General features: G+C 42.1%; 4 protein-coding genes across 6 annotated transcripts in view; 2 read left to right on the top strand and 2 right to left on the bottom strand.

Moving 5' to 3' along the window:
* hdac10 (histone deacetylase 10) overlaps positions 1-12,729 on the bottom strand; it is a 28,591-nt gene extending 15,862 nt beyond the window's left edge. The window contains exons 1-5 of one of the 3 annotated variants that reach the window (XM_084061014.1): positions 12,484-12,729; positions 11,215-11,291; positions 5,756-5,890; positions 1,560-1,656; positions 947-1,044 (exon numbers count right to left, since the gene is read on the bottom strand). In XM_084061014.1, coding sequence (XP_083917140.1) covers positions 947-1,044; positions 1,560-1,656; positions 5,756-5,890; positions 11,215-11,282 — 398 coding nt within the window. In that variant the 5' untranslated portion in view covers positions 11,283-11,291; positions 12,484-12,729. Of the gene's footprint in view, positions 1-946; positions 1,045-1,559; positions 1,657-5,755; positions 5,891-11,214; positions 11,316-12,483 lie in introns of all 3 variants that reach the window. The other 2 variants (XM_084061013.1, XM_084061015.1) reach the window with 2 other exon arrangements.
* On the top strand, positions 2,685-5,205 carry LOC311046825 (E3 ubiquitin-protein ligase TRIM35-like). The gene is made up of 2 exons (XM_084059398.1): positions 2,685-2,780; positions 3,446-5,205. Exon 2 carries the CDS (start codon positions 3,512-3,514, stop codon positions 4,946-4,948), a length of 1,437 nt encoding a protein of 478 aa, XP_083915524.1. The 5' UTR covers positions 2,685-2,780; positions 3,446-3,511; the 3' UTR covers positions 4,949-5,205.
* A 1,936-nt stretch (positions 12,730-14,665) lies between the features above and the next one.
* On the bottom strand, positions 14,666-16,264 carry aplnr2 (apelin receptor 2; the record flags this gene model as incomplete). Its single annotated transcript, XM_084060806.1, has 1 exon — positions 14,666-16,264. The coding sequence occupies one exon, from the start codon at positions 16,262-16,264 to the stop codon at positions 14,666-14,668; it is 1,599 nt and encodes a 532-aa protein (XP_083916932.1).
* A 6,017-nt stretch (positions 16,265-22,281) lies between these two features.
* Positions 22,282-24,057, top strand: LOC311048104 (endonuclease domain-containing 1 protein-like). The gene is made up of 2 exons (XM_084061139.1): positions 22,282-22,639; positions 23,373-24,057. The coding sequence occupies exons 1-2, from the start codon at positions 22,343-22,345 to the stop codon at positions 24,048-24,050; spliced, it is 975 nt and encodes a 324-aa protein (XP_083917265.1). The 5' UTR covers positions 22,282-22,342; the 3' UTR covers positions 24,051-24,057.
* The last annotated feature ends 1,622 nt before the right edge of the window (positions 24,058-25,679 follow it).

The following is a 25,679-nucleotide window of genomic DNA, read 5'->3' as shown; positions in this document are numbered from 1 at the left end:
GACGTTGACACCTGCATTGCCAATCACAGAGTGTACCTGAATCACCAAAACATTGTACTTTATACAGACAGACATTTCACATAGGACCTCCTCCCCGTCCTCCTTCTCGACCACTCATAAACTGGTTTCCAGGAACAAAAGACTTCTTGAGGTGGACCTTCTCAGTCAAACAATGGATTACAATCTGTCTTGGTTTTAACACATAACATGTATCTATCAAACTGTACTTTTACACAAGCTCATATTATGAAACCATTGTTTATCATCTTATTACCTTCAATATAAGCCCACACATGTATGTATTCAACCTTGTATGAATGAGTTAAACGAAAAGAGATGATTTAAGAGGACTTGACATTTTCCTTAGAGTCAAGAAGAAAAGTTTACATGCAACTAACTGATTTCTTCCACAACCACATTTGTTCACACTTGTGTACTTACAACAAAATAAGCTTTTACCAAGAAATAAGAATAATACATCAATTCAATTTAGCTTTAAGTAGACTGCAGTTAAATGCGTGTTTGTGACACTGAGAGAAACCTGTGAATTTTGAGTGTGGCTAGCAGTTTCTCAAAGAGAGACAAAGCTATTTTAATTAATTCAGTGAAAACAATAGGTTTGGCCAAAAGCTCTCTGAGGGACTGTTGTAGTTCACACCAAGACCTGGGATCTCCTGTTCAAGGACAAAGGCCAGGATCTTCAGGGTGTGACTAATTTAAATCAAAATGCAAACTCAAACCTTGCTTTCTCAGCCTCATCTCCAAAAGGTCACAGCTTTCACCTGAAAATCTCATACTTTTACTAACCAATAATACATGATATAGTTCTGGATACCATATTCGCCCCAGAATAGGTACACTAGAGTTCAAATGGTGAAAGGGAGACTCACATTCACATATCTTCATATTGTTTCTCACTTTGTTTTCAGGTTTTTTTGGAACTCACCTGACCAGAGCCATACCGTTCTTCACCTTCTCCTTCATCACACTGTCCACCAGCTGTAGTGTGGCACCTATGGCTAGTTTGGCACAGTGGTAGATGTTCTGGAGCCAAATGAGAAACGAGGGGGTATCAGCTAGCAGTAAATAGAATAACAATCATCTTTATCTATACATCACCTTTCTTAAAAGGTAGGGTAAGTGATTTACTTTGGTTAAAATAAGTGTTAAATAGCTCTATATTCTGACTTGATCTTGACCCTTCCACCTAAAAACTGTAGACCTTTTTAAAAACACTTTTAAAGACTCACCTATTCAAACAGGCCTTTAAATAGCCTTTTATGATTACCGATCTTTGTGTTTGTCTACATAATCCTGTATTGATTTCTTGATTTTTACCAGCTGACTGGTTAAATGCTGATCGTTTTATTTTGTCTTCTTATCTTATTATTGACATGTTCTGCTTTTATTGTTGTGAAGCACTTTGTGACTCTGATGTCTGTGAAAGCCGCTCTACAAATAAAATGTACTTACTCACCGCTTTCAAAGCTGAGGCAATTTAGGCGGGAAACTAATTAACAAATTCCCTCAGCAAATTTCACATCAAACACAGAACTAACCGGGTGGAAGTAGACATCACCATATTGCTGGGTGAAGGTCATTAGATCCTCCAGACTCATGTAAGGGGTTTTCTTCACTGCCTCCAGGTACTCCTCGCTGTTGGGTGCACAGAAAGACACATCTAGCTCAGCGTGCCCATGCACATGCATGCATGTATGTGTGTGCCCGCAAAAAGCTTTATACCCTGTATATATAACATGTATATATAACGTTGCAATGTGACATAGATCTGTTTATTTAACTAATGCTGTACCCACTCCAACTGAACATACTTTCCCCATTTCTTTCTTAATTGTTTTTATTATGTTTTGACACTTGCTTTGGCAATGTTTTCTCATGCCAATAAAGCTCCTTTGAATTTAATTGAATGCAACCTAAACGATAAACGCTTTTTATAGCGCCTTTATCTAACACGCTTTACAATGTGCATTACATTCACCCATTTACACACATTGACACACCGACGGTGGATGAAACCATGCAAGGCCCAACCTTAGTGGTCAGTGTCTTGCTCAAGGACACTCCGACACCAACCCATCGAACCCGATACTCAAGTGGCCTGGCCACTTTACGCCTTGAGCCACTGCCGCCCTGTGTGTGTGTGTGTGTGTGTGTGTGTGTGTGTGTGTGTGTGTGTGTGTGTGTGTGTGTGTGTGTGTGTGTGTGTGTGTGTGTGTGTGTGTGTGTGTGTCATTCCTGTTATCAGAAGAACATACTCAAGTGGCCTGGCCACTTTACGCCTTGAGCCACTGCCGCCCTGTGTGTGTGTGTGTGTGTGTGTGTGTGTGTGTGTGTGTGTGTGTGTGTGTGTGTGTGTGTGTGTGTGTGTGTGTGTGTGTGTGTGTGTGTGTGTGTGTGTGTGTGTGTGTGTGTGTGTGTGTGTGTGTGACATTCCTGTTATCAGAAGTACATTGAACAACATCAGAACAACATCAAAGACGACGTGTCTGGACGTGTGTGTGTGTGTGTGTGTGTGTGTGTGTGTGTGTGTGTGTGTGTGTGTGTGTGTGTGTGTGTGTGTGTGTGTGTGTGTGGGTGTGGGTGTGTGTGTGTGTGTGGGTGGCTGTGTGAGAGACATTCCGGTGTGTGTGATATTCCTGTTCTCAGTTAATTTCCTTGTTCGCTCAGCCTTTTTCTCAGACTGAGATTCACTCGTCAGTCAGAGAGCGACACAAGAAACTAGACAGACAGACAGACAGACAGCAACAATCTCTACTGAGGTAAGAACAGGCAGATTATAAGAAGTGCTACAAATATTGCTGTTACTATGAATACTACAATCACTTGTACAAAGGGTTACTTATTTTCGTAATTTATTTTAGTCTATAATGCCAACAAAGGCTGTTTAATTAATGTTTCGTTAAATATTATAGATTAGGCCTATTTTGGGGGAAATATTGCAATCTGCAGACAGATTAGGCCTATTTGATCATTTGAAAATGTTTTGTGTTCGTTTGAGAGACGATGTTAAAATGAGCCTAATTGAGTGAGTATGGGCCTACTATGCGCACAACGCATGTGTTGGTGTTGATTTAATGTATTAGAATTTTTCAACTGTTTACAGAGGGTTAGACATTGTTTGAAAATATTATAGAGGGCATTTATTTTGTTAGCTTACTGCAGGTGAGGCCTACCAAAGTGTGCCTGCATTATTCGTGCTGATGGTATCTGTTCTGCCATTATTAGCCTTATTGAGAGGCAACATTTGTGTGGACAGCACAATAAAAAAAAGTTTTTTTCGGAATTATAATGGAATTATGGTAATCAAATTTAGTTTTGGACACTTTTACACATCCCTAGTACAGACACTACTACTACTATACTACTACTACTACTACTGCTACTACTACGATACTCGTAATGTTATCGTTGCTTTGTCTTCTAGTAATCCTCTGGTGTAACAGCCTCAGGGTACATTCCAGATCAGGGAAAGGCAGGGAGCAGCAGAGAAATGGCTTCCCGTTTGACTGGTCAGGAAGAGGAGCTGGCCTGTCTTGTGTGTCATGACATCCTTAAACATCCCGTTGTGCTGTCCTGTGGCCACAGCTTCTGCAAAGACTGTCTGCAGGAATGGTGGACGGATAAATCAACAAAAGAATGTCCTGTTTGTCAGAGGAGAAACTCCAAGGACTATCTTCTTACAAACTTTGTTCTGAAGAACCTCTTGGAGGAGAAAGGCCGGAGCTCCTCGTCGGTGAGCTCTGAGGTCCTCTGCACCGCACACGGTGAGAAGCTCAAGCTCTTCTGTCTGGACGACCAACAGCCGATGTGTCTCGTGTGTCGCAATTCAGAGAAACACGCCGGACACAAGTTCTTACCCGTTGACGAAGCGTCTGGACATTGCAAACAGAAGGTCCGGAAATCACTGAAGCCTTTAAAGGAGAAACTGAAGGTCTTTGATGAAGTTAAAACAGATTACGACAAAACAGAAAATCACATCAAGGTTCAGGCCAGGAACACAGAGACGCAGATTAAGGAACAGTTTCAGAATCTTCGTCGGTTCCTACAGGAGGAAGAGGAGGCCAGGATCGCCGCTCTGCGGGAGGAAGAGGCTCAGAAGAGTCAGGAGATGAAGGAGAGGATTGAGGATCTGAGCAGAGAAATGGAAACCCTCTCCAATGCAATCCAAGCTGCTGAGGACCAGCTGAGAGCCGACGACCACGTCTCATTCCTGCAGAACTACAAGACCACGATGGAGGGAGTCCAGCTCACCCTGGAGGACCCACCGCCGGTCTCAGGAGCGCTGATAGACGAGGCCAAACACCTGAAGAACCTGACCTTCAGAGTCTGGGACAAGATGAAGGACATTGTCTCCTACACCCCTGTCATCCTGGACCCCAACACTGCTAGTCCATGGCTCATGATGTCTGATGATCTGACCAGTGTGAGACGTGTAGAGAACCAGCAGCTTCCTGAAAACCCAGAGAGGTTTGACTGCTGGCCGCAAGTCCTGTGTTCTGAGGGCTTTGACTCAGGGTCTCACAGCTGGGATGTTGAGGTTGGAGACAATGAAAACTGGGAAGTAGGTGTGTGTGTGGAGTCTTACCAGAGGAAGGGAGACACAGGGAGTGGATACTGGTATATATGGTTCTATATGGGTGAATACAGAGCAGTCTCCTCATCAGAGCCTGATGGTGAGGAGACTGTTCTCTCAGTGAATCAGAAACCCCGGAGGATCAGAGTCCGGCTGGACTGGGACAGAGGACAGCTGTCCTTCTCTGACCCTGATTCTAACACACACCTACACACCTTCACACACACTTTCACTGAGACACTGTTTCCATTCATTTATAATGGTTATGGTCCGTGTGATGATGATTATTATGATGGTCCGTCTCTGAAGATGTTGCCAGGGAAGATCTGTGTCACTCTGGAAAACCACGGTTAGAACGTCTACTAGCATCCAATACAAGCCTATATTGAATATATTGATCGATCTGGTATTGATTAGGAGATCTCCATGGTAATCAGAAGGGATTGGTTTATGGCAGGTTATTAATTATTATATTGAATAACATGTGATTATTTAATTAATGTATCATTCAGTTTGGAATTGCTTTGGTATTACAGACAGACAGACAGATAGACAGACAGATTATGCTTCACAAATACAGCTATGGTGGACAGATAGTTAAACAGATTAAATTATTCCTGATAACATACTTTTATTTTGTACACTTTTATTTTGTAGTGTAGAAAAGATCAGTTTGTAATTATATTTGTTATTATGTTTGATATGATTATTACTGATGACATGTTTTATATTGTAGTGTTTGTCATTAATGGATCAGGTTTGAATCATATAGTTTCTGTGTGACAGAGATGATGTCTGTTGATGTATTTGATCTTATTAAAGATGATGAGAGTAAAGTGAGTCAGACAGACGTGTGTTTGTAACAGTCAGCATTCAGCAGAGCACACTAGATAGAAGGTTTACAAAACACATACAGATCATACACTAGATAGAAGGTTTATAAAACACATACTGTGTGCCGGCATGTATCCATCTACCGGTACGTACGTGTGTATGCATGTACATTTGCGTGCCAGCATCATGTACTGTATATGCATGTACATGTGCTTGCCTGTATGCATGCATTTACACGTACGCAAGTACGTACATGCGAGCCTGCCCACATGCATGCAAATAAATGAGTGTGTGCATCCTATTATCTACACCAAATGGTAGTCTGACCTGTGAACCAGTAGAATGTCTTCATCGGTTGCTTCACGGACAGAGATGGAGACACAGCGATCAGCCAGACCGTTGTTAACCAGGGCTTCATGGCTGACTGTCAGACGCTCAGGCACCTCGATCTTACAGGTTGGACTGAGGGAAGAATTGTGTTCATAAATTCATCACTCTATTACTGCTTAACTACTTAACCCAGGGGTCTTCAACAGGGGGTCCGGGACCCCTAGGGGGTCCTCAGAGTTACTACAGGGGGTCCGCCAAATTTTTGTGTGATATGATTTCTTTTTTTACATTAACCACTTGAACCAGCATCCCCTTTTCTGAGGAGAACTTTAGCCAAAAATAGCCGATCTACAAGCTCACAACGCCTCGCGCTACGAGGCGTTGTGAGCTTATAGATCTGCTATTTTTGGCAAAGAGGTATAGGTGTAGAGGGGGAAAAAAGAGCAGACCAAGTAAACAAAAAAAGTTTTTATACAAAATAGAGGGGGTCCCTGCTTCATCTCTCACTCAGCTAGGGGGTCCTTGGCCTGAAAACGTTGAAGACCCCTGACTTAAACCTATAAGAGAATGTGTGATGTCACTCTGTGTTGAATTGTAATAGCAGCGTTCCCCACAAGATGGCATCCCTGTCCATTGAGCTGCAACTTGGCTGATGTATCTTCACATTCTCTATTCAAAAATAGCATCTACAACCTTACATGTGGCATCACGATGCGTTGTGAGCTTGGAGATCTGCTATTTTTGAAAAAATGTTATTCTTAAAATACGGCCACAAGGTGAAAAGTGGTTAAAGGTGCTGTAAGTGATTTTATTTTATTTTATTTGTTTGTCTCTGATAGTAATCATTGCTATAGAATTATTGTTCAGTAACAACGGTCTCCTTACTATAGTAAACATTTTAAGGTTCTGATACAAATGTGTATCCAATCAGGAAAGATCATTTATCAGATAAAATGTTATAGTGATCCAGTTCCGATTTTGTCTGCTCATTTTGTTTTTTTGTTTCATCACTTCCAATTTCACTTGTTTCTCTTGCATCCTGTATGATAATGAGTTCTCTCTCCTTATGAGATTACATTGCTGGTATCCCGACCTGAAAATGTATGTTCCGTTTAAGAGCTGGAGAAACAGGTAGACAGCTGTTTACTGAACAGAGACTACAGCAATATTACTATGGAGGTATTTAACACTAATTTTTAACAATAAAATATCACTTACTTACACCCCCTTTAAGGCATTGGTTCTCAATGTGGGGTCCGGGGACCCCCAGGGGTCCTTGGGGGCGGGTACCAGAGGGTCCCCAGCTAAATGAGTTACTAAATTAGCATCACAACAATCATTTGAACCTCTTTAAAGGTAGGGTAAGTGATTTTCTTTGGTTAAAATAAGTGTTAAATAGCTCTATCTTCTGATAGTTAGGGAATTTTAGCAATATGTGTGGACCATCTGTGAAAAAATTTACTACCAATAGCTTTCTTCACCAATGTGTTCTTATAGGTGTCTAGCATCACCTCTCAATTAGTGCAAACCCAAATCCTCGTGGAAAATCCTGGAGAGCCAATCAAAGTTAAGGAGCCCAGAGGGCTTGGGTGAAAGATATTAAAAAAAAATAAAAGTCTAAAATGAACTTGTGAGGTGTCTAACTAGGGGTTTTCAGGGGTGCTGAATCCATTCCAACCATTATTTTTTAGTAAAAATGTCTCCCTGGACATCTGATATTGGTATATTGGTTATTGTTAGTGTATAATCTGTGTATAATCAATGGTAGGGGATTGGGGTGTTGTTGAATTGATTCTATTCTGAAAAATAAAGAAAATATTGCTAAACACTTGATAAGAGTGTACACCTACTGTGCACATGCTCAGTGGGATACACTGTCTGCATGTGGGGAAGGAGCGGGAGTGTTGCATCCTGGCAAATATGTCTGGACGATTTTAAGGTACGGTAGTTTATCTACTTTTTGGCATTTATTTTCCTCTGCTGGCAAAGCTTTTGATTACTGTGAATTTATATGTCAATTTTCTCTACCCTATTGCTTACATTGAACAACCATTAGTTAAACAATCATGACCCTTGTCTTTTAGTAGACAGCATGGAAGAGGATTCTGTAGCTTGTGGCTTAAGGTGCTTCATCTGTGGTGGTCCTGAGACTGAGATTCAAAAGTCACCCAAAAAGGCTATGCACATTTTTTGTCTTATTCTGAGTGTGTGGATGATGCAGCATTAATCAGAAGACTTCATGAGGACTGGAAAAACTGAGATGACCCCAAACTAAGATACCATTTGGAATGCAAAACAGAGCTATACAGTCGTGCAAGAAGTACAGTATATCCACTGGATATCGTAAGTTTTTTTTCATTGTGATGAAAGTTGCCACTTGCAGATTTCAATCCTATTCTATGTTGTGAGTGACATCATACTTTAATAAAAACTTTAAACATAATCTATTCTTTAGAGCAAGATGAGCAAGTCCAACGGCCAGACAGGAAGAAAAGACGCAGGGCATTGTCTGGGTCAAGTAGGTCAAGTGCTAACTGGCACACTTGATCTACCATAATACTTGCATCCTTTGCAATGAAGGTATCAATGTTGGCACATTGAAAAGAAACCCTGGTAAGTATTTTGTATGTAAGATTCAAATGAATTTTGATAATTGTTTTTCTTGCTCCTCATTGTAGGCTTCCACTCAAAGTCAAATAATTGAATCATGCACATACTGTATGTGGCTACCTTTTATCCAGACAGAGCTTGGCAGTTGTATCGTGCACCTGATAATGTCTACCAGGACCGACTGAAAAGGAGTTTGATGCAGAGAGCAAAGCGACGAGGTGATGACTGGGGACTTGAAGTCGCTGGTCGCCTGGTGGCAGAAGAGGCAGTATATCATATTCGATGCAGAAGAGACTTTGAGAACCCTGTTACAAAGTCTGAGGTAACATTATATGGATACACAATACAGCTGTACAATACAACTCACACTTCTTATCCTGAGGGAAGAAATATCATTTTTAATAGTGAAACTTTTGACTTCAAAATAATGTATTCTGCAAGATTGATATGGGTCCAGGAATGAGGGGGACTAACAAAGGATAAGAAATGTGAGTTGTATTGTACAGCTGTATTGTGTATCGTTATAATGTTACGTCAGACTTTGTAACAGGGTTCTTAAAGTCTCTTCTGCATCGAATATGATATACTGCCTCTTCTGCCACCAGGCGACCAGCGACTTCAAGTCCCCAGTCATCACCTTGTCGCTTTGCTCTCTGCATCAAACTCCTTTTCAGTCGGTCCTGGTAGACATTATCAGGTGCATGATACAACTGCCAAGCTCTGTCTGGATAAAAGGTAGCCACATACAATATGTGCATGATTAAATTATTTGACTTTGAGTGGAAGCCTACAATGAGGAGCAAGAAAAACAATTATCAAAATTCATTTGAATCTTACATACAAAAGACTTACCAGGGTTTCTTTTCAATGTGCCAACACTGATACCTTCATTGCAAAGGATGCAAGTATTATGGTAGATCAAGTGTGCCAGCTAGCACTTGAACTACTTGACCCAGACAATGCCCTGCGTCTTTTCTTCCTGTCTGGCCATTGGACTTGCTCATCTTGCGCTAAAGAATAGATTATGTTTAAAGTTTTTTATTAAATTATGATGTCACTCACAACATAGAATAGAATTGAAATCTGCAAGTGGCAACTTCCATCAAAATGGAAAAAAAAACTTGCGATATCCAGTGGATATACTGTACTTCTTGCACGACTGTATAGCTCGGTTTTGCATTCCAAATGGTATCTTAGTTTGGGGTCATCTCAGTTTTTCCAGTCCTCATGAAGTCTTCTGATTAATGCTGCATCATCCACACTCTCAGAATAAGACAAAAAATGTGCATAGCCTTTTTGGGTGACTTTTGAATCTCAGTCTCAGGACCACCACAGATGAAGCACCTTAAGCCACAAGCTACAGAATCCTCTTCCATGTTGTCTACTAAAAGACAAGTGTCATGATTGTTTAACTAATGGTTGTTCAATGTAAGCAATAGGCTAGAGAATATTGACATCTGAATTCACAGTAATCAAAAACTTTGCCAGCAGAGGAAAATAAATGCCAAAAAGTAGATAAACTACCGTACCTTAAAATCGTCCAGACATATTTGCCAGGATGCAACACTCCCGCTCCTTTCCCACATTCAGACAGTGTATCCCACTGAGCATGTGCACAGTAAACTCTCATCAAGTGTTTAGCAATATTTTCTTATTTTGTTTTTCAGAATAGAATCAATTCAACAACACCCCAATCCCTTACCATTGATTATACACTGATTATACACTAACAATAACCAATATACCAATATTAGATGGCCAGGGAGACATTTTTACTCAAAAATAATGGTTGGAATGGATTCAGCACCCCTGAAAACCCCTAGTTAGACACCTCACAAGTTCATTTTAGACTTTTATTTTTTTTTATATTTTTCACCAAAGCCCTCTGGGCTCCTTAACTTTGATTGGCTCTCCAGGATTTTCCACAAGGATTTGGGTTTGCACTAATTGAGAGGTGATGCTAGACACCTATAAGAACACATTGGTGAAGAAAGCTATTGGTAGTAAATTTTTTCACAGATGGTCCACACATATTGCTAAAATTCCCTAACTATGATAGTACTCATTGCTATAGAGTGTTTGTTCAGTAAAAGGAGTCTCCTTGTCTCTCCAGCTCTTTATAAAACAGAAAATGCATTTTTTTTCAGTTTCATTTCCAATTTCATCCAATCAGGATAGAGAACTCAATCAGGATATAGATTAAACAAGTGAAATTGGAAGTGATGACACTAAGAAATGAGCAGGCAAAATTGGAACTGGAACACTATAAAAATTAAGCTTAAAAATTGGTACTTTCTCCTGATTGGCTGAGATTTTGACACCTACCGGAAAATGTATTTTCTGTTTATTAAAGAGCTGGAGAGACGGGGAGACTCCTGTTACTGAACAAACACTCTATAGCAATGATTACTATCAGAATATAGAGCTTTAACCTTTTAACAAAATACTTTTTGTTTTAACCCAAAAATATCACTTACCCTACCTTTAACCATATTTTAGACTTTGGCTATTCAAAAATAGCAGATCTACAAGCTCATACCGTGCCGTGCTATGAGCTTGTAGATCTGCTATTTTTGGAAGAAAAAAAAAAGACAAAAATGTATATATATTTAAAGCGAACGTGTTTAACACAAATCTTTGCTGTTTTGGAGGTCATTGTCTGTCACAAAATATGAGATGGGGGTCCGCAGCCAAATACATATCATTTTGGGGGTCCTCCTTCACATGAAAAAGTTTGAGAACCACTGCTTTAAAGTATATCATTATTCATTAGAATTGTATTTGCCTTTCACACACATTAGGTAGTGAGATGGATGGGTGAATGTATTTAATTAAAGTCAACTTACTCAACCCAGAGCAGCTTGTATTTGGTCATCTCCTCATCATAGACCAATGCTGTTCCCATCGCCTTCATCGCTCTAGTCTGACAGACAAAGAGGAGGGTATCCTGGACAGTGGAGGAAGAAGTACTCACATTTTGTACTTAAGTAAAAGTATTAATACGGTATACCACAAGGAAGAAATACTGTAGTTACAAGTAGAAGTCTGGTATTCAAAAGTGTTGGCATCAAAATATACTTAAAGTACTAAAAGGGAAAGTACTCATTTTTTTTCCAAAATGTATATTAGTAATATTTTTAAAATAGCAGATCTACAAGCTCACAATGACAGATTGTGATCTTGTAGATCTGCTGTTTTCAAATTGCCGAGATATATTAAGTGTTTAAGTGGTTAAAGTATGTTTTGTAAATAACAATGAAAATCTGCAAAGTAACTAGTAACTTAAGTTTTCAAATAATTGCAGTGGAGTAAAAAAAAAAGTAAAATATTTGCCTCTGAGATGTAGTGGAGTAAAAGTAAATGTATAGAAAATCGGAAATACTCCAGTAGAGTAACAAAAAAAAAGAATTGTACTTAAGTAGCTGTAAAACCCTCGTAGACGTATTTATGATTCTGACGTTTTCAATTTACGAGAGTTGTAGGGTTCACCCCCCATGGGCACAGGAACGTTCAGCACTATGCCCCTCAGATACTCCAAACATGTACACATTGAAAATAAATCTGCTTACCCCAAAGCCCCAAATGTTAACTCTCACTACGGGGTAGTAGTTTAATGTAATAATCCATATCTTTCAATAAATAAGTGTTTTAATGCCGTGTGTGGCCGAACGCCATTTTTTCACCCTCGTTTATTTCCTGTTTACATTGAGTGTAATTCCGGGTTTCACCGGATGCGCCCCCCTCACTACCCGTCACTACCGCCCATTGGGAACTTCCGACAGAATCGGCCACAGACGGCATTAAAACACTTATTTATTGAAATATATGGATTATTACACTAAACTACTACCGCGTAGAGAGAGTTAACATTTGGAGCGTGGGGGTAAGCACATTTATTTTCAATTTGTACATGTTTGGAGTGTCTACGCCTACGGGGTATAGTGCAGAAAGTCCATGTCCCCATGGAGGATGAACCCATGACTCTCGTAGATTGAAAACGTCAGAATCATAATACGTCTACGAGAGTTGTATTCTACAGCTAGTACTTAAGTACAGTACTTGAGTAAATGTACTCACTTTAGCACAACATTCGATTTTATGCTAAAAAAAAATACTTACAAAATAACTGCACACTCAGATGTATTTGACTGCCTGTAGCAGCTGCTAAAGTATTAAAGTACTAAAAGACTTACATAAATGCACACTCTGGTGTATTTGACTGCAGCTGCTGAAGTATTGACGTACTAAAGACTTAAACACAAGCGCACGAAAAGGCTAAATATGATATGAATCGTAAAATATGGTAAAAAGTGTCAAACGAACAGAACAACTTCATAAACACAGGGCGCAGACATGTTTGTTGTGTCACGTGACCGAATCAATGCAGCCGGCGCCACCGCCTTCAAAATAAAAGTTCAGAATGGCTTTATTTTTATACTGTCACATATTGTAGTATTTTCATAATTACATAGATTTTGAATCTTAAAATGTATTTCTCTGGGACACCAATTTATATTGTAAAATCAATGTTAATGTAACTCTAACCTCGCATCACCAGTCTTTCCACCTCGGAGGAAAGCCTGGTCTGCGTTCCAGAAGACAACATATGATCCGGTCTAGACCACGCCTACTGAAAGAAAAAAAGAAAAAAGAATCCTCTTTCCGGTTCTGCCTATCCGGTTTTGCGGTTTAAATGGAATAGAGTTTCCCCGTGGGATAATACCGACGCTAAATAGTCTCCGGATCGTGCACGCACATTTACATTTAAAAAATAAGCTAAACAATGCCGTATCAAGGATTTTATTAGCACGGACCTATTTTGGGGTGAGACGTCTTTCCGGTTCTGCCTATCCGGCCACTTTTTCTTTTTTTTTACTTCCGCTCCCGACCGGATCATATACCCGAAAATGGAATGCTGCCCAGGCTAATGTAACTCTGAGAGTGTACAAATGGAACCAAATGGACTCTCCATTTGGTTCCTAACTATCCATCATTTAGCTGGGGACCCCCTGGAACTCCCTCAAGGAACCCTGGGGGTCCCCGGACCACACTTTGAGAACCAATGCTCTAGAGTACAACAGTGTGTTTGTTTTCATATTTTCATATTTCTTAATTTCTTATTTTAAGTTTATTATGTTTATTTTATGTTTTTTGTTGTTGTCTTTTAACAGTGTCTGAAATAAACAAATCAATCAATTGTTCACAGAAATTCACATACTTTATTACAGGCTTTGCCTCAGGCTCAGTGCTTCAACAAAGACATTCTAAAAATACAACAGGGTTCTCATAAATAAATCAACACATGTTGAAAGTAGTCTGCCCAAAATACTGTTCTTCAGATTTATATGGGATCTTTCCATGGTGGGAAACCATCTCAGAGTGTCTCTCTCTCAGTGCCAGCCAATGAAACTTCTCACGTCACGGTTTGACAGTAAATGAATTAATGTCTCTTGTAATTATTTCCTGTTTTTTATGTATCCCATTTATTTTCAGAAGGATTACATCACTGTCTACAGAATCTCTTCTGAACTCTGAAAAAAAGTCCTCCTTGGTATGCTTCATAATAATAATAATAATCCAGAGTTAATACAGCATAAATAATTGAGATTTGAAGTTGTGTCTGCATTGAACAGGGGGAAGAGATTAAACAAATACAGAGAAACATATTTCATTTAAAATGTTTTGAGAGCAAACAAAGTATTTCCTTTAAACTTCTTAAAAGGTAAATATTCAGTAGTCCACTGTTATTGGGCGCTTTGATTATAATTATTTTTATAATTTGGGCGCCTGCTGGTCTAGCGGTCCAGGCGCATACCACACATAGGCTCTGATGCAGCCCGACAGCGTGTTACGGGTTCGAATCCCGATCCCAATGAGCTTTGCTGCGTGTCAGTCCCAGTCTCTCTCTCTCTCTCTCTCTCTTTTCAAATGGTTCAGTGTCTTGCTCAAGTACAATTCAACAGAACACGTGGGAATCGAACCAGTGTCATTGCAGCTCTGGGCCACAGTCTCTCTCTATCCCAGTGATTCTCAAAGTGAGGTTCGGGGAAGTCCCCAGGCGTCCTTGCCGGGGTTCCAGGAGGTCCCCACCGAAGATTATTGACGGGCAAGAACCAAAATGGACCCTTATCGCTCTGTAACTCTGAGATCGTACAAATGGAACCAAATGGACCCGTAAGGACGGGTCCATTTGGTTCCATTTGTACGCTCTCAGAGTTATGGGGGGGTCATGTGGCCTATAATTCCACACCAAACTGTGGGTCCTTGAAATGAAAAAAGTTCGAGAGCCACACTGCTCTAACCACTGGGGCATCCTCCCACTCCTTCCCTCCCACCCTCCGTCCTCTCCTTCACCTTCACCTCCTCATCCTCCCCATCCTCCATCCTAACTGCTGTCTCCTCCTGAGTTCTGGAGGGAACGGCAGAGCTTCTCTCGTCTCTCTCCTCGCCTCCTTTCGCCTCGCCGTCCTTCTCCTCTCCCTCCCCTCCTCCCGCCCCTCCTCCTCTCCGCCGCAGTCTCAGCCGCCCAAACAGCACGAGGAGAGCCCCTCGGCACCTCTTCCTGAAGGTGGAGTCGCAGGCGGCGTAGAAGAGCGGGTTAAGGCAGGAGTTGAGGTACGCCAGACAGGTGACATACGGGTGAGCGGCCAGCAGCGCCTGGTCCAAGGCGCAGGAGTACGGCAGCAGGCCGAACTCCGACAGCATGGACACGGTCTTGTTGACGTGGAGAGGGAGCCAGCACAGGAAGAAGGCCAGCACCAGGCTCACGATGACCCTGAGGAGTCTCCGTTGGCGCCGGCGGTCGGGCCGAGGGCCGCGGCCGAAATGGCGGCTGAGGAGGCGGGCCAGCGAGCAGTAGCACACCAGCAGGATGACGAGCGGGAGCAGGAAGCCGAAGGCGGTCGACTTCAGACTCAAGGCCGCCGCCCACCACAGCTCGGCCCTCTCGCGCTCCGTCTCGTCCAGGTCCGCCCCGATCAGCATGGAGTAGTCCATCTGGCAGGAGAGGAGGAAGCCCCCGGGATTGGCCGACGATGGCTGATGAGTCGGTTCCGGCAGCCAGTAGTCGTAGTCGTAGTCCTGGTCGTGTCCTCCGTCGAGCTCCACCTCCTTGACGGATCGGAGCAGCAGGCCGGGAAGTGCCAGGACGCTCGCCAACAGCCAAACTCCTCCCACTATCCAAAACGCTCTGCCGCCACAGCCCGAGCCCTGAGCGTGGTGGCCCGAGTGCCGGCGTCCAATCAGACACCAGTATCTCTCCACGCTGAGCATGCTGAGGCTGAACACGCTGGCGTACATGTTGAGCGCGGTGAGGAAGCTGCTCATTTGACACAGCGGTTGCCCAAACGGCCAGTGGTAGCCCATCGCCGTGTAGACCGCCCACAGAGGGAGGGTCACCAGAAAGCACAGGTCGGCTAACGCCAAGCTGGCGATCAGAGAGTCTGTCAGTGAATGAGCGGAGCGAGGAACATGAGCAGGAGGGGAGGAGGAAGTGGAGAGATGAGATGAAAGCCTGTAGCTTTGTCTAACAGTGTATTTGGTTGGTGTACTCGGTTGGAGTTTCTGGAAGAGCCCACAGAAGACCCTGCTAGAACTGACGTTCTTCCAGCTGGTCCTGATAATGTCAGTGTAACGGGCTGCGCCACATCTGCTTCCTGTTGTTCCGCTCTCGTGTCCTCCAGCGTTGGGTTTCTTGCCATCGCCTCGGTCCAGGTAAGCCCAGAGCACCAGGCTGTTGCCCAGGCAGCCGACCAGGAAGGCCAGCAGGTAGACGCATGGGATGATGGAGAAGGAGGGGGACCAGTCGCTGTAGTCACAGTGGGGGGGCTGAGGAGAGGGAGACGCGGAGGGGAGGAGGTCTAGGTCTAGGTCTAGGTCTAGGTCTAGGCCTGACATCTTCACTGTTTGTGTCGCGTCTGTGTGTGTGTGTCTGTCTGTATGTCAGCCTGTCTGCTTTATGTGAAAAGTTCTGTCATGGAAATCACTGGAGGCCGGACTCTTTTCTGAGAGAATGTCCAATAAGCCAATGTCAGCAAAAGACGATCTCAGTGATACAAGTGTTGGGTCTGAGTCCTTGTTGATTTTGGAGAGAAAGTAACGTGATTATTCCTTGTCCTCCTTTTCTCCTCTGTCTCTCTGTTCACCTGAGAGGTCTGGAAACAAAGGAATGCAGTGTGAAAAACTGAGACTATTGTGCCTTGAGTGCATGCACAGTAATTTAACTCTGAGTGTAGAAATTGTTAAATAGATAGATACACATTTTAAAACTAGTATACATTTCATTTCCACGTTCAAAACGTTAAATATTTGTATGCTTTGATGCATCAGTCCAGTGATGCATCAAAGCTCTTTTACAATGTAAAATGTAGTTATTTATGAGTCAGTTTCAGGATTCTGAGGAAACCATCAAACTGATTGTCAGGAGGAGACATTGATGCTCAAAGTCATGGAATGTATAATGCAGAAGTAAAACAAATTGAAGTCATGCATTTTCAGACATCTTAACTATTCCTGCTGAGGGCCTATTATAGTCCTGCTTTATTTACACACCAACTGACTTGAAGGATTTCTAGTCAAGTGGTGCAGCCTGTCAAAATGGTGCAGCCAATGGTGCCTGCCTGTCACACACCCTGATGAAGGCCAGTGTGCAGCAATGCATGGGTGTGTGTTTCTATACACTTAAGCCCTATATATATATACTTTGTCATACGACATGGTAAAAATAGCCTATCTACAAGCTCACAACCAATGATTGTTGTGAGCTTGTAGATTGCCTTTTTTTAGAAAATCTCGAAATGTTTTGAGATTTTGGGAACATTTCTGACATGCCCAATATAGCTGCACCAGGTTGAAAGTGGTTAATCCTTGCTATGCATTAGCAATACAAATAAAGTTTTTTTTTATTTTTTCCACAAGAGTCCCTACTGTCTCCACTATGTTCTTTGTGTGCACTCACAATAAAAAAAAATCCTTACCTCAAGCAAGTCCACCAGGCTGGATGATTACTCAAGTGGAAATAGTAAATCTCTGTCTGTCTCCAGTGTTGTGCTCTCTGATCCCCAGTTCCAAAATATTGGTGTCTGTCTGCCTCTTAACTGGGAATATATATATATACCCCCCCCCCCTCCCTCTCTCTCTCTTCTACACACAGAAAAAGATAGAGGAGGGTCTTCCCTCCTCAAAACAGGACCACCCCAACAGAGGCTTACGGGACCTGCAAATACCCCTGCACTAACCCCAACAACACCCCCCACCCCCAACGCAAACACTAGCTCACACCTCCTGAGAGAGAGACACAATAAACTCACCTCACCTCCCAAATTCACACAGACCCATGCAAACACAAAGCCACACAAGCAGACAAAACAGCTCCCCAAGCCAGCATGCTCTGTCTGTCATATTGTCTATACGGTCATATACATAAACTCACACAAAATGCATACTCAAGTGTGTGCAACTGTGCATACACACGCATGCATACCCCTTGTGCTCTATGTATGACATGCTGTAAAGGCCAGAGTCAACAAACCACAGCGTGTTTACAGCAGGTCTTTTACAGCATATAGTAGAAGACAAAGGACATTTAGGGTCGTGTTAATGAATGAAGCCTTTAATTCAATGGATTGTTGTTTGAACAGTGTGTAAACCTTCAAACTGCAATGTGTTTTACTCTTTTCCTATGTCGGGGAGAAGGAAAGTGCCACTGATAACCATATGCCCATGCAGAGTTTTGATGACGCTATGCTAAAAGGAAGCAGCCAAACTAATGTGATAGACCAGTGGTTCTAAAACTTTTCTATGTCAAGGACCCCCAAATTGACACTTATTAGCCCGCGGACCCCCATTTGAAAAGATATGCCAGGGACCCCCATAAGAGAAGATTTTTACGGCTCTAGCAGTGATTCTCAGCCATTTTAATGTCAAGGACCACCAGTTTGACATGCATTAGGCTACGGACCCCCATTTAATGACATTTCTATCTCTGGGACCCCAATTTATATTGTAAAATCAATGTTCATTTAACTCCTTGTACAAATGGAACCACAAATGGTCTGGAACCACAAATGGAGAGTGTACAAATGGAACCACAAATGGAGTGCGTACAAATGGAACCAAATGGACCCGTCGATTTGTACACTCTCACAGTTACAGACCAAAGGTCCATTTGGTTCCTATTACTATCCATCATTTAGCTGGGGACCCCCTGGAACTCCCTCAAGGACCCCTGGGGGTCCTCGGACCCCCAGGGGGATGTGATAGACAACATCTCGTTGGATTTTGAAAGCTGGCCAACAAGCTTGATCCTGGAGGCAGAGCCAGTGTCCACAAAACCCAGGTCAGACTCAGGAGCATCATGGAGTACTCCTGCCTTGGCTGGATACATTTTGATTTGATTTGATTGTTTGACGTCATGGTTAAAAGAAAAACACATCGTCAAGGATAAAAACAATAAAGGCAGTGATGTATTTCCGTTGTGGTCCTTGGTCTGAGACAAACAAAACATAACAAGATAAAACTGGCAATGCAACAATAAATAAAACGCTCTAGAACTATAATACTAAACACTGATTAATAAATAAAATATCTGATAATAAATAGACCATGTCCGTGCTGTTCTGCAACATTTTCTAAAAGTCATGCTTTGACCCTTTGTATGAAAAGAAGATGACAGCTGGTGCTCTTTATCACCGGGGGTAGCAAGTTCCAGTTTTACAGCTCCTCCATATCTAAATGAGCATCTTCCCATATCAGTTTTGAAGGCCTCAGCTAGGTATCATCCAGAAAAAGACACCAACGATCATTGGTGTGGATGAGGGCTATGCCATAAAAAAGCATTTATTTGCTATCACCAAGCTGAGACATCGCAAGAAACAGTTGCTGCAACAACTGTTCTTTTCAAGATGCACACTCCCAAACTGTCCACCATATCTGACAGAACGGCTATGACAGCTCACGTCCCAGGCTGAACCACCATGGAGGTTACCTACCACCAAGCCGTGCCTTGTCACTCCCCATTTGGCTAACAAACAACAAATGTCTTGACAGGAAAAGCTCCTGTCAAGACCTCCACTTCTCCATTCACTCTGCTGTAACAGCATGGAACAGCCTTTAATTCCTCTCCTGCTGTTGGAGACATCACATCAAGTGGTGTTCATGACTTCAGGAAGAGAGCATGGCAGGCTGAACAAATACCTCCTCAGCATGAGACTGCAATCGAGCTCAAGGACTTCCAAATGTACAAAATCAATCAGTTTAATAAAAATATACCTGAGTAGCTATTTCCTTATTTCAAGTTGCAGTGTTTGTTAATATCAGTAGCTGAGAGTAAATACACTTGGACGCAAGCTGTACTCTAGTAGCAATGCAACATTGCACTGACAAGGTCTACCACAGTACTGTTTTATCCTGTTATAAAAGCAAACTTAAATCCTATTTTTATGAAGTGAACATTAACAAACTAGCGTTTTACAAGTTCCTGTCTTTTATGTTGATTGGCTCATTACCATATACAATACTACAAAGTACTTGTGACTTGGCATCCCACTTATTAAAGGTACACTTTGGGAAAATTCCTGATGTTGTCATTGAGATTGACAACGGTCAACAATTGTATGGGTTTCAGTGTCCTGCTCAAAACCTTTCAACTTTCATGTTCTGCTTAATAGTACAGATAGGAATGGGCACATAGAGGTGGATGCATGCAGCATAGGTCCTGGTAACAGACCACAAATGTTGTGATTAGTTGCTAAGCATCAACTACAGGAGCGCCCCTCAACAGGACGCAATGACTGAATGTTGACGGACGTGATCGGTTGTTTAGGCAACTGCTTTTGGATTTAGTGTTTTAGTTGTATAGGGCAATCTCTGTCTCTACCCGGCCACGTGGTCAATATAGTGATATGATATGCCACTACATTGAAATATATTAAAGTTTTATGGTTACTTTACTGATTGCATATTGGCTGTGTTTGACAATTTATTTGGTATTTTCGTAATTAAAGAGACTCAAAGAAAAAATGTACATACTGTAGATGTAATGGTGTAACAAAATAGTAGTAGAACAATTGTATTCAAGTACAAATATAAAGATCCACTAAATCTTTGAATGACGTATACATGATGGATTTGATTTTTTCTTGTTGAAAGTGTCATGCTTCCAAGGAAGCCCAGCCCATATGGACTTACAGGACACTTTTACATTTCATTTGACATAGACAATGAACCGACATAATAATTCACAAACAATGAACAAACAAAGTCGTATTTAAGCCAACTGCCCATGAGAATGATTAGTCATGCTCCACACCTGTACCATAAAAAAAACAGTGTAAAACTGTAAAAGTATCCTTAAACTCAAACTAATAAACTCATCACAATGTGACGTGAAGAGATGCAAAATCATTCTGTAAACCAGAATGCTTTCTGTGTAAAGCAGTACACAGAAAATATCTTCCCTTGAAATAAAGATGATCAGGGAAGGAGTGTTTGGGAGGATAAAGCATGAAACTGTCTTTAGTGGCACGCACGCACAGACAGACAGACAGACAGACAGACAGACAGACAGACAGAGACACAGACACAGACACAGACACAGACACAGACACAGACACAGACACAGACACAGACAGACAGACTTGGATCAAGACTGTCATCGGTCATATACAGTATATGACAGTCTTGTATCAAGGCTAGATAGATAGATAGATAGATAGATAGATAGATAGATAGATAGATAGATAGATAGATAGATAAATGCCACTGGTCAACAGTCAGGAAGTGTTTGTTTCCAGCAGGGCAGCAGGGGTCAGCCAGTTATCTGTTGTTATAGGAACAGTTTCAGAAACATTCCAGAGTCTTCTTTCACTGGAAAAGCTGGTAAATAGACTCCGCCCCCAAACACACAGGCACACACACAAACACAGCTTTATTTATAAATGGAAGGGAGAGAAAGGAGTGGCAAATACAGACTGGCTTGCATTTAAACCAGGGTCTGATTATTGTCGTGGGAAACGGCAGGCCAAGAGGGGTGGTGGGAAGTGGAATTCAAAGCTTCTCCCTTGTCAACTAAAGTATTTTCTTTCTTGAAACTATAACACTGCGTGATTACAGTTCAAAACAGGCAGTATATCCGACCACTTTGTTTATATGGCTTAACTACTTAAAGCCATCACTAATGTGCTCTTTTCTTTTTATTTTCCAACAAGCATAAGACACAGATGTCGAACATAAAAATACAAATAAGGTACAATAACCTACTGTAACACATACACCCGCCCCTCCTCCCACCCCCCCGCTTATCCCCTCCCCAGTTGTTATTGATGAAGGACTACTGGCCCAGTAGTTCTTCATCAATAACACAGTCCGTTCCCTTTCCCCCTATCAAGATAAGAGAGTAGAGGTCACCATATTTTTTCAAAATCTTCAAGCTTCTTTAAAAAATATAAAGATTTATTTTTGGGCTTTTTATATGCCTTTATTGATAGGATAGTAGGTTGACAGGAAATGGAGAGAGATGGGGAGTGACATGCAGCAACGACCGTCGGGATCAGGACTCGAACTCGCAACTGCGCTGTCAGGCTACTTTGGAGCCTACACAGGTAGGTGCCCAGACTGCTACGCCAGCGGTGAACAGTAGGCCTATCAGTCAACCACAGTTTTAATGAGGGCACATATCCTCCCCTTTCCAAGACAAGACTGGATCAACTTATTTATTTTTCTGTAATAATATCCTAGAATTGGCACCAACTTTAAGATCTTTATATATTCTTCCAGGGTAGTTATTGTAATTACAGCCATATTCCTTCACTAGGGCCTGCTATTCCCACTGGATAGACTGCCCATAATATTAAAATAAATGATAAGAAATTTGCATGATGTGCCAGAGGAGTTAAACACACACAGGAGGAGAGACATTGTCCCTGGGATTAAATGCGCGGTTAAAAGAAGATCGTTTCCCCTCAGGTTGCTGTCTTAATGTTTTCCAACGGAGGGACTCAAACCCTCACCTGTCTGCTGATCATGGTGATGATGGTGAGAGCAGAGGTTCAGGAAACACTGTCCTCTGATTGTAAAGACTTCCTGTACATGGGCACGCTGCCTCGGGGACTCAATGGCGGCTCGTTGAAGATCATCTGCCAATTTTACAACAGTAAACCTCGCTTTGTCACCCTGTACGACACCTGCGACCTCATCCCCATGTACTCTGCGTACACCTTCAAGCGCTCCGATGGCTTCCCAAAGACGGAGGCTCCTTGGATGTACGAACCACAGGTAGGCATCAAGCAGCCCTTGACTTATACTAATATATACTATAATGATGACTCAACCTTTTTAATTTAATTTGGTCCAGAATTCATTTAGTATAAGTTTTTTTTAACCCATTCAAACTGGGAACGCATCTGTGTAATCACTTTAACCATTATCGTTATACTTTGGCTATTAAAAAATAGCAGATCTACAAGCTCATAGCGCGTCACTTCGTGCCACGCTACGAGCTTGTAGATCTACTATTTTGGAAAAATCGTGAAAATGTGTGCAAAACTTTGAATTTATATATTTTGAAGCAAACATTTTTAACTCATATTTGCTTCTGGGGGGGGGGGGGGGTCCCTGAGTCAAAATATTTTGAAATGAGGGTCGGCGGCCAAATACGTATCATTTTGGGGGTCCTTAATGAAAAAGATTGAGAACCACTGATTATAGCGACATGAGTTTGTCAGAAAACGGTTAGGATTTAGAAGACATTTGTAGAATCCCCAGAAGCAAAGATTTGAGTTGTAAAAATGTGTTCACTTTAAAAAAAATCTTTTCACGATTTTTCAGAAAATAGCAGATCTACAAGCTCATAGCGCGGCACTCGGTGCCGCGCTATGAGCTTGTAGATCTGCTATTTTTGAATAGCCAAAGAAATCTAAAATGACACATGCTTCCGCCACCTCTAGATTTAGGCCTATTTTTTGATCGAGTCTATAGTCTACGTGTCATAGGTGATTTATCTCGCCAGCTCTCCATATCATCTGGTTCAAGAAACATGGAGGTCTTCCCCGTCGGCGACCTTCAGAGGAGAATCGAAGAGTCCCAGGCCGTGCTCTTAGACTACTCGGACACCGTGGGCTACGAGCGCGGTCAGCTGAATCCGGACGAGCACCAGAACAACCCCGGCGACAAGGCCGCCACCTACACCCTGACCAACGTGGTCCCTCAGGACCGCAGGTTCAACATCGGCCCGTGGAAGGACCACGAGGACAGGATCCGCAGGCGGCTGAACAACTACTGCCGCGGCGCCGCGTACGTGGTGACCGGGGTGACCACCTCGGGGCGCGCCATCCGCCGGAACAACGTCAAGCGGGTGGTCATACCCACGTTCCTGTGGTCGGCCTACTGCTGCCCCGACTTTGATCGCAACGCGCCGCCCGAGGAGCGCTCCAGGTTCCCGGCGTTCGGCGCCCACGGCCTTAACGACAAGGAGAACAATCAGGTTCAGGAGATGTCCCTGCTGGACTTGCAATACTTCCTTCAGGAAGTCACATACGTTGGTCTTTCCTTTCAGATCTTCTACAGTAACTGTGTGACCCCACTGACCCCTCAAATGCCACTGAAGACCCTTCAAGACCATGTGGAAGAAACATTCAACATGATCCACAATGAGGTTTTACCACCTAATCCTAAACCGACAAGATAATCACCAGCTGTCCTGTAGAGTAGGCCATTAGTTCTCAACCTTTTCAGACTGCGACACCCCAAAATAATCATATTTGAACTGGGGACCTCCCACCCTGACAAGCACTTGGAATTGTAGAGTGTTGAGTTGAGGCGTTTACTTTTGTTTGACTCTTGTTCAACAGATACAAGCAGATCAGCTATTTTCACAATTTTTGCCTCTTTCTTGGGTAATGTTTGACAATTTCGCCAATGTTTGCAATAAGTATAAATTTAGTTTTTTGTATTACTGTTGACGCAGTAATGGTCTTTTTATTTTATTATTATTATTTTACAGGCATTAAAAGTCTTTAAACTGTCACATTAGAAATGTGCAGATACCATGTAGACACTTATACTAGTATGTTGTTTACTGTTGAGTGAGTGAGAAAATAATGTTGCAGATTAATACTATAAAATCGGCCATCCCATGCACACATGACCCAAAACTGTATTATAAAAGAAAATGCCAGACGCCAGAATCATCTGGGGACCCCCCCAAAATTATGGGGTCCGACTCACAGGTTGAGAACCACCACGCTATAGACCACCTTCAGAGGACGGCCTCTTCCAAGTGGGACCAGAGACGAGGGCGTGGCTGCACGGCACTGAGTTGGATCTGATGACGAATACACAAAAGAAGGTTTTACCTTCTATATTATACAAGGCTTTCAGGCAGTGGATAAAATGTTTCAATCATTAAACTATTCAAAGCTCACTTTTCTGTCCAAGTCTCGGTCGTTATTTACGGCTATATTTATGTACATTAGTTGTATGTCGAATAGATTGTTGTGCTTTATGATTTTGCTTATACATCCTGTGTTCACTTCTGTAGTTGAATAAAAACACATGATCTGTGTATGTTATCCCCATTCATCATGTGTGCACACTGCACACAGAGCAACAACTTTGACTTTTGGGATTTGAAACCTAATATGTATTAAACAAATTAGCCGTAGCAATTCTGAAGGCCCGTGTGTTGTTCCAAACACCTTCAGCACCTGTTATGTGTGCTCTTTGTCATCATTTCAACCCATGCATGGATCAGGTCTCATCTCCCTGTGACAATGAGCATGTATCCACCGTCTCACTTGCAGAGACTCTGAACAATCTACAACTCTGTAGTACTTTTGTTCTTAAAAGATAGATAAGCCCAACAGTTTTACATTTTACCACGTGACTTATCAAATGTAGTGCTATGATGTTCACCACCAATGCAAAGAGGCCAGATGATGATTTTGTATATACTCAGTCCAACACAGAGTTGAGTGAGCTATGCATAACTGTAGCTAACGTTTAAACACTTTCAATTCAAGGTAGCAGAGAACTGAGTGAGAATTGTGTTGCTTCCTGCAAATACAAGTAAACACGATGCACATAACCACCAATCTGAGAATATAGATATACACCAAGCCTAAAATAACCCATTTTCAAAGTTTCCAACATTTTGTAGTTATTTCAGTGAGTGACAGTCATTTTATCCCCCCTAACATTATTTATATTATACTACGTATATGGACATTCTGGTACAACAAGACATGCATAATTCCTATTATAATCAAAACAATATTCCCAGTCGGAAAATGCTTAATTTAGGCCTTTCATATCCTAG

Source organism: Gymnoscopelus microlampas (genome assembly GCF_963454915.1).
Source record: "Gymnoscopelus microlampas genome assembly, chromosome: 6".
Classification (NCBI taxonomy): domain Eukaryota; kingdom Metazoa; phylum Chordata; class Actinopteri; order Myctophiformes; family Myctophidae; genus Gymnoscopelus; species Gymnoscopelus microlampas.
Note: the sequence above shows the minus strand (reverse complement) of the source record. Positions and strands in the feature narration are given on the sequence as shown.

What these genes read in the sequence shown, in the direction of transcription:
- LOC311046825 (XM_084059398.1), top strand. Translation starts at nt 3,512, where the DNA reads ATGGCTTCCCGTTTGACTGGTCAGGAAGAGGAGCTGGCCTGTCTTGTG.
- LOC311048104 (XM_084061139.1), top strand. Translation starts at nt 22,343, where the DNA reads ATGTTTTCCAACGGAGGGACTCAAACCCTCACCTGTCTGCTGATCATG. An exon ending in CTTGGATGTACGAACCACAG is followed by an intron (nt 22,640 to 23,372) that starts GTAGGCATCAAG and finishes TTATCTCGCCAG; the next exon opens with CTCTCCATATCATCTGGTTC.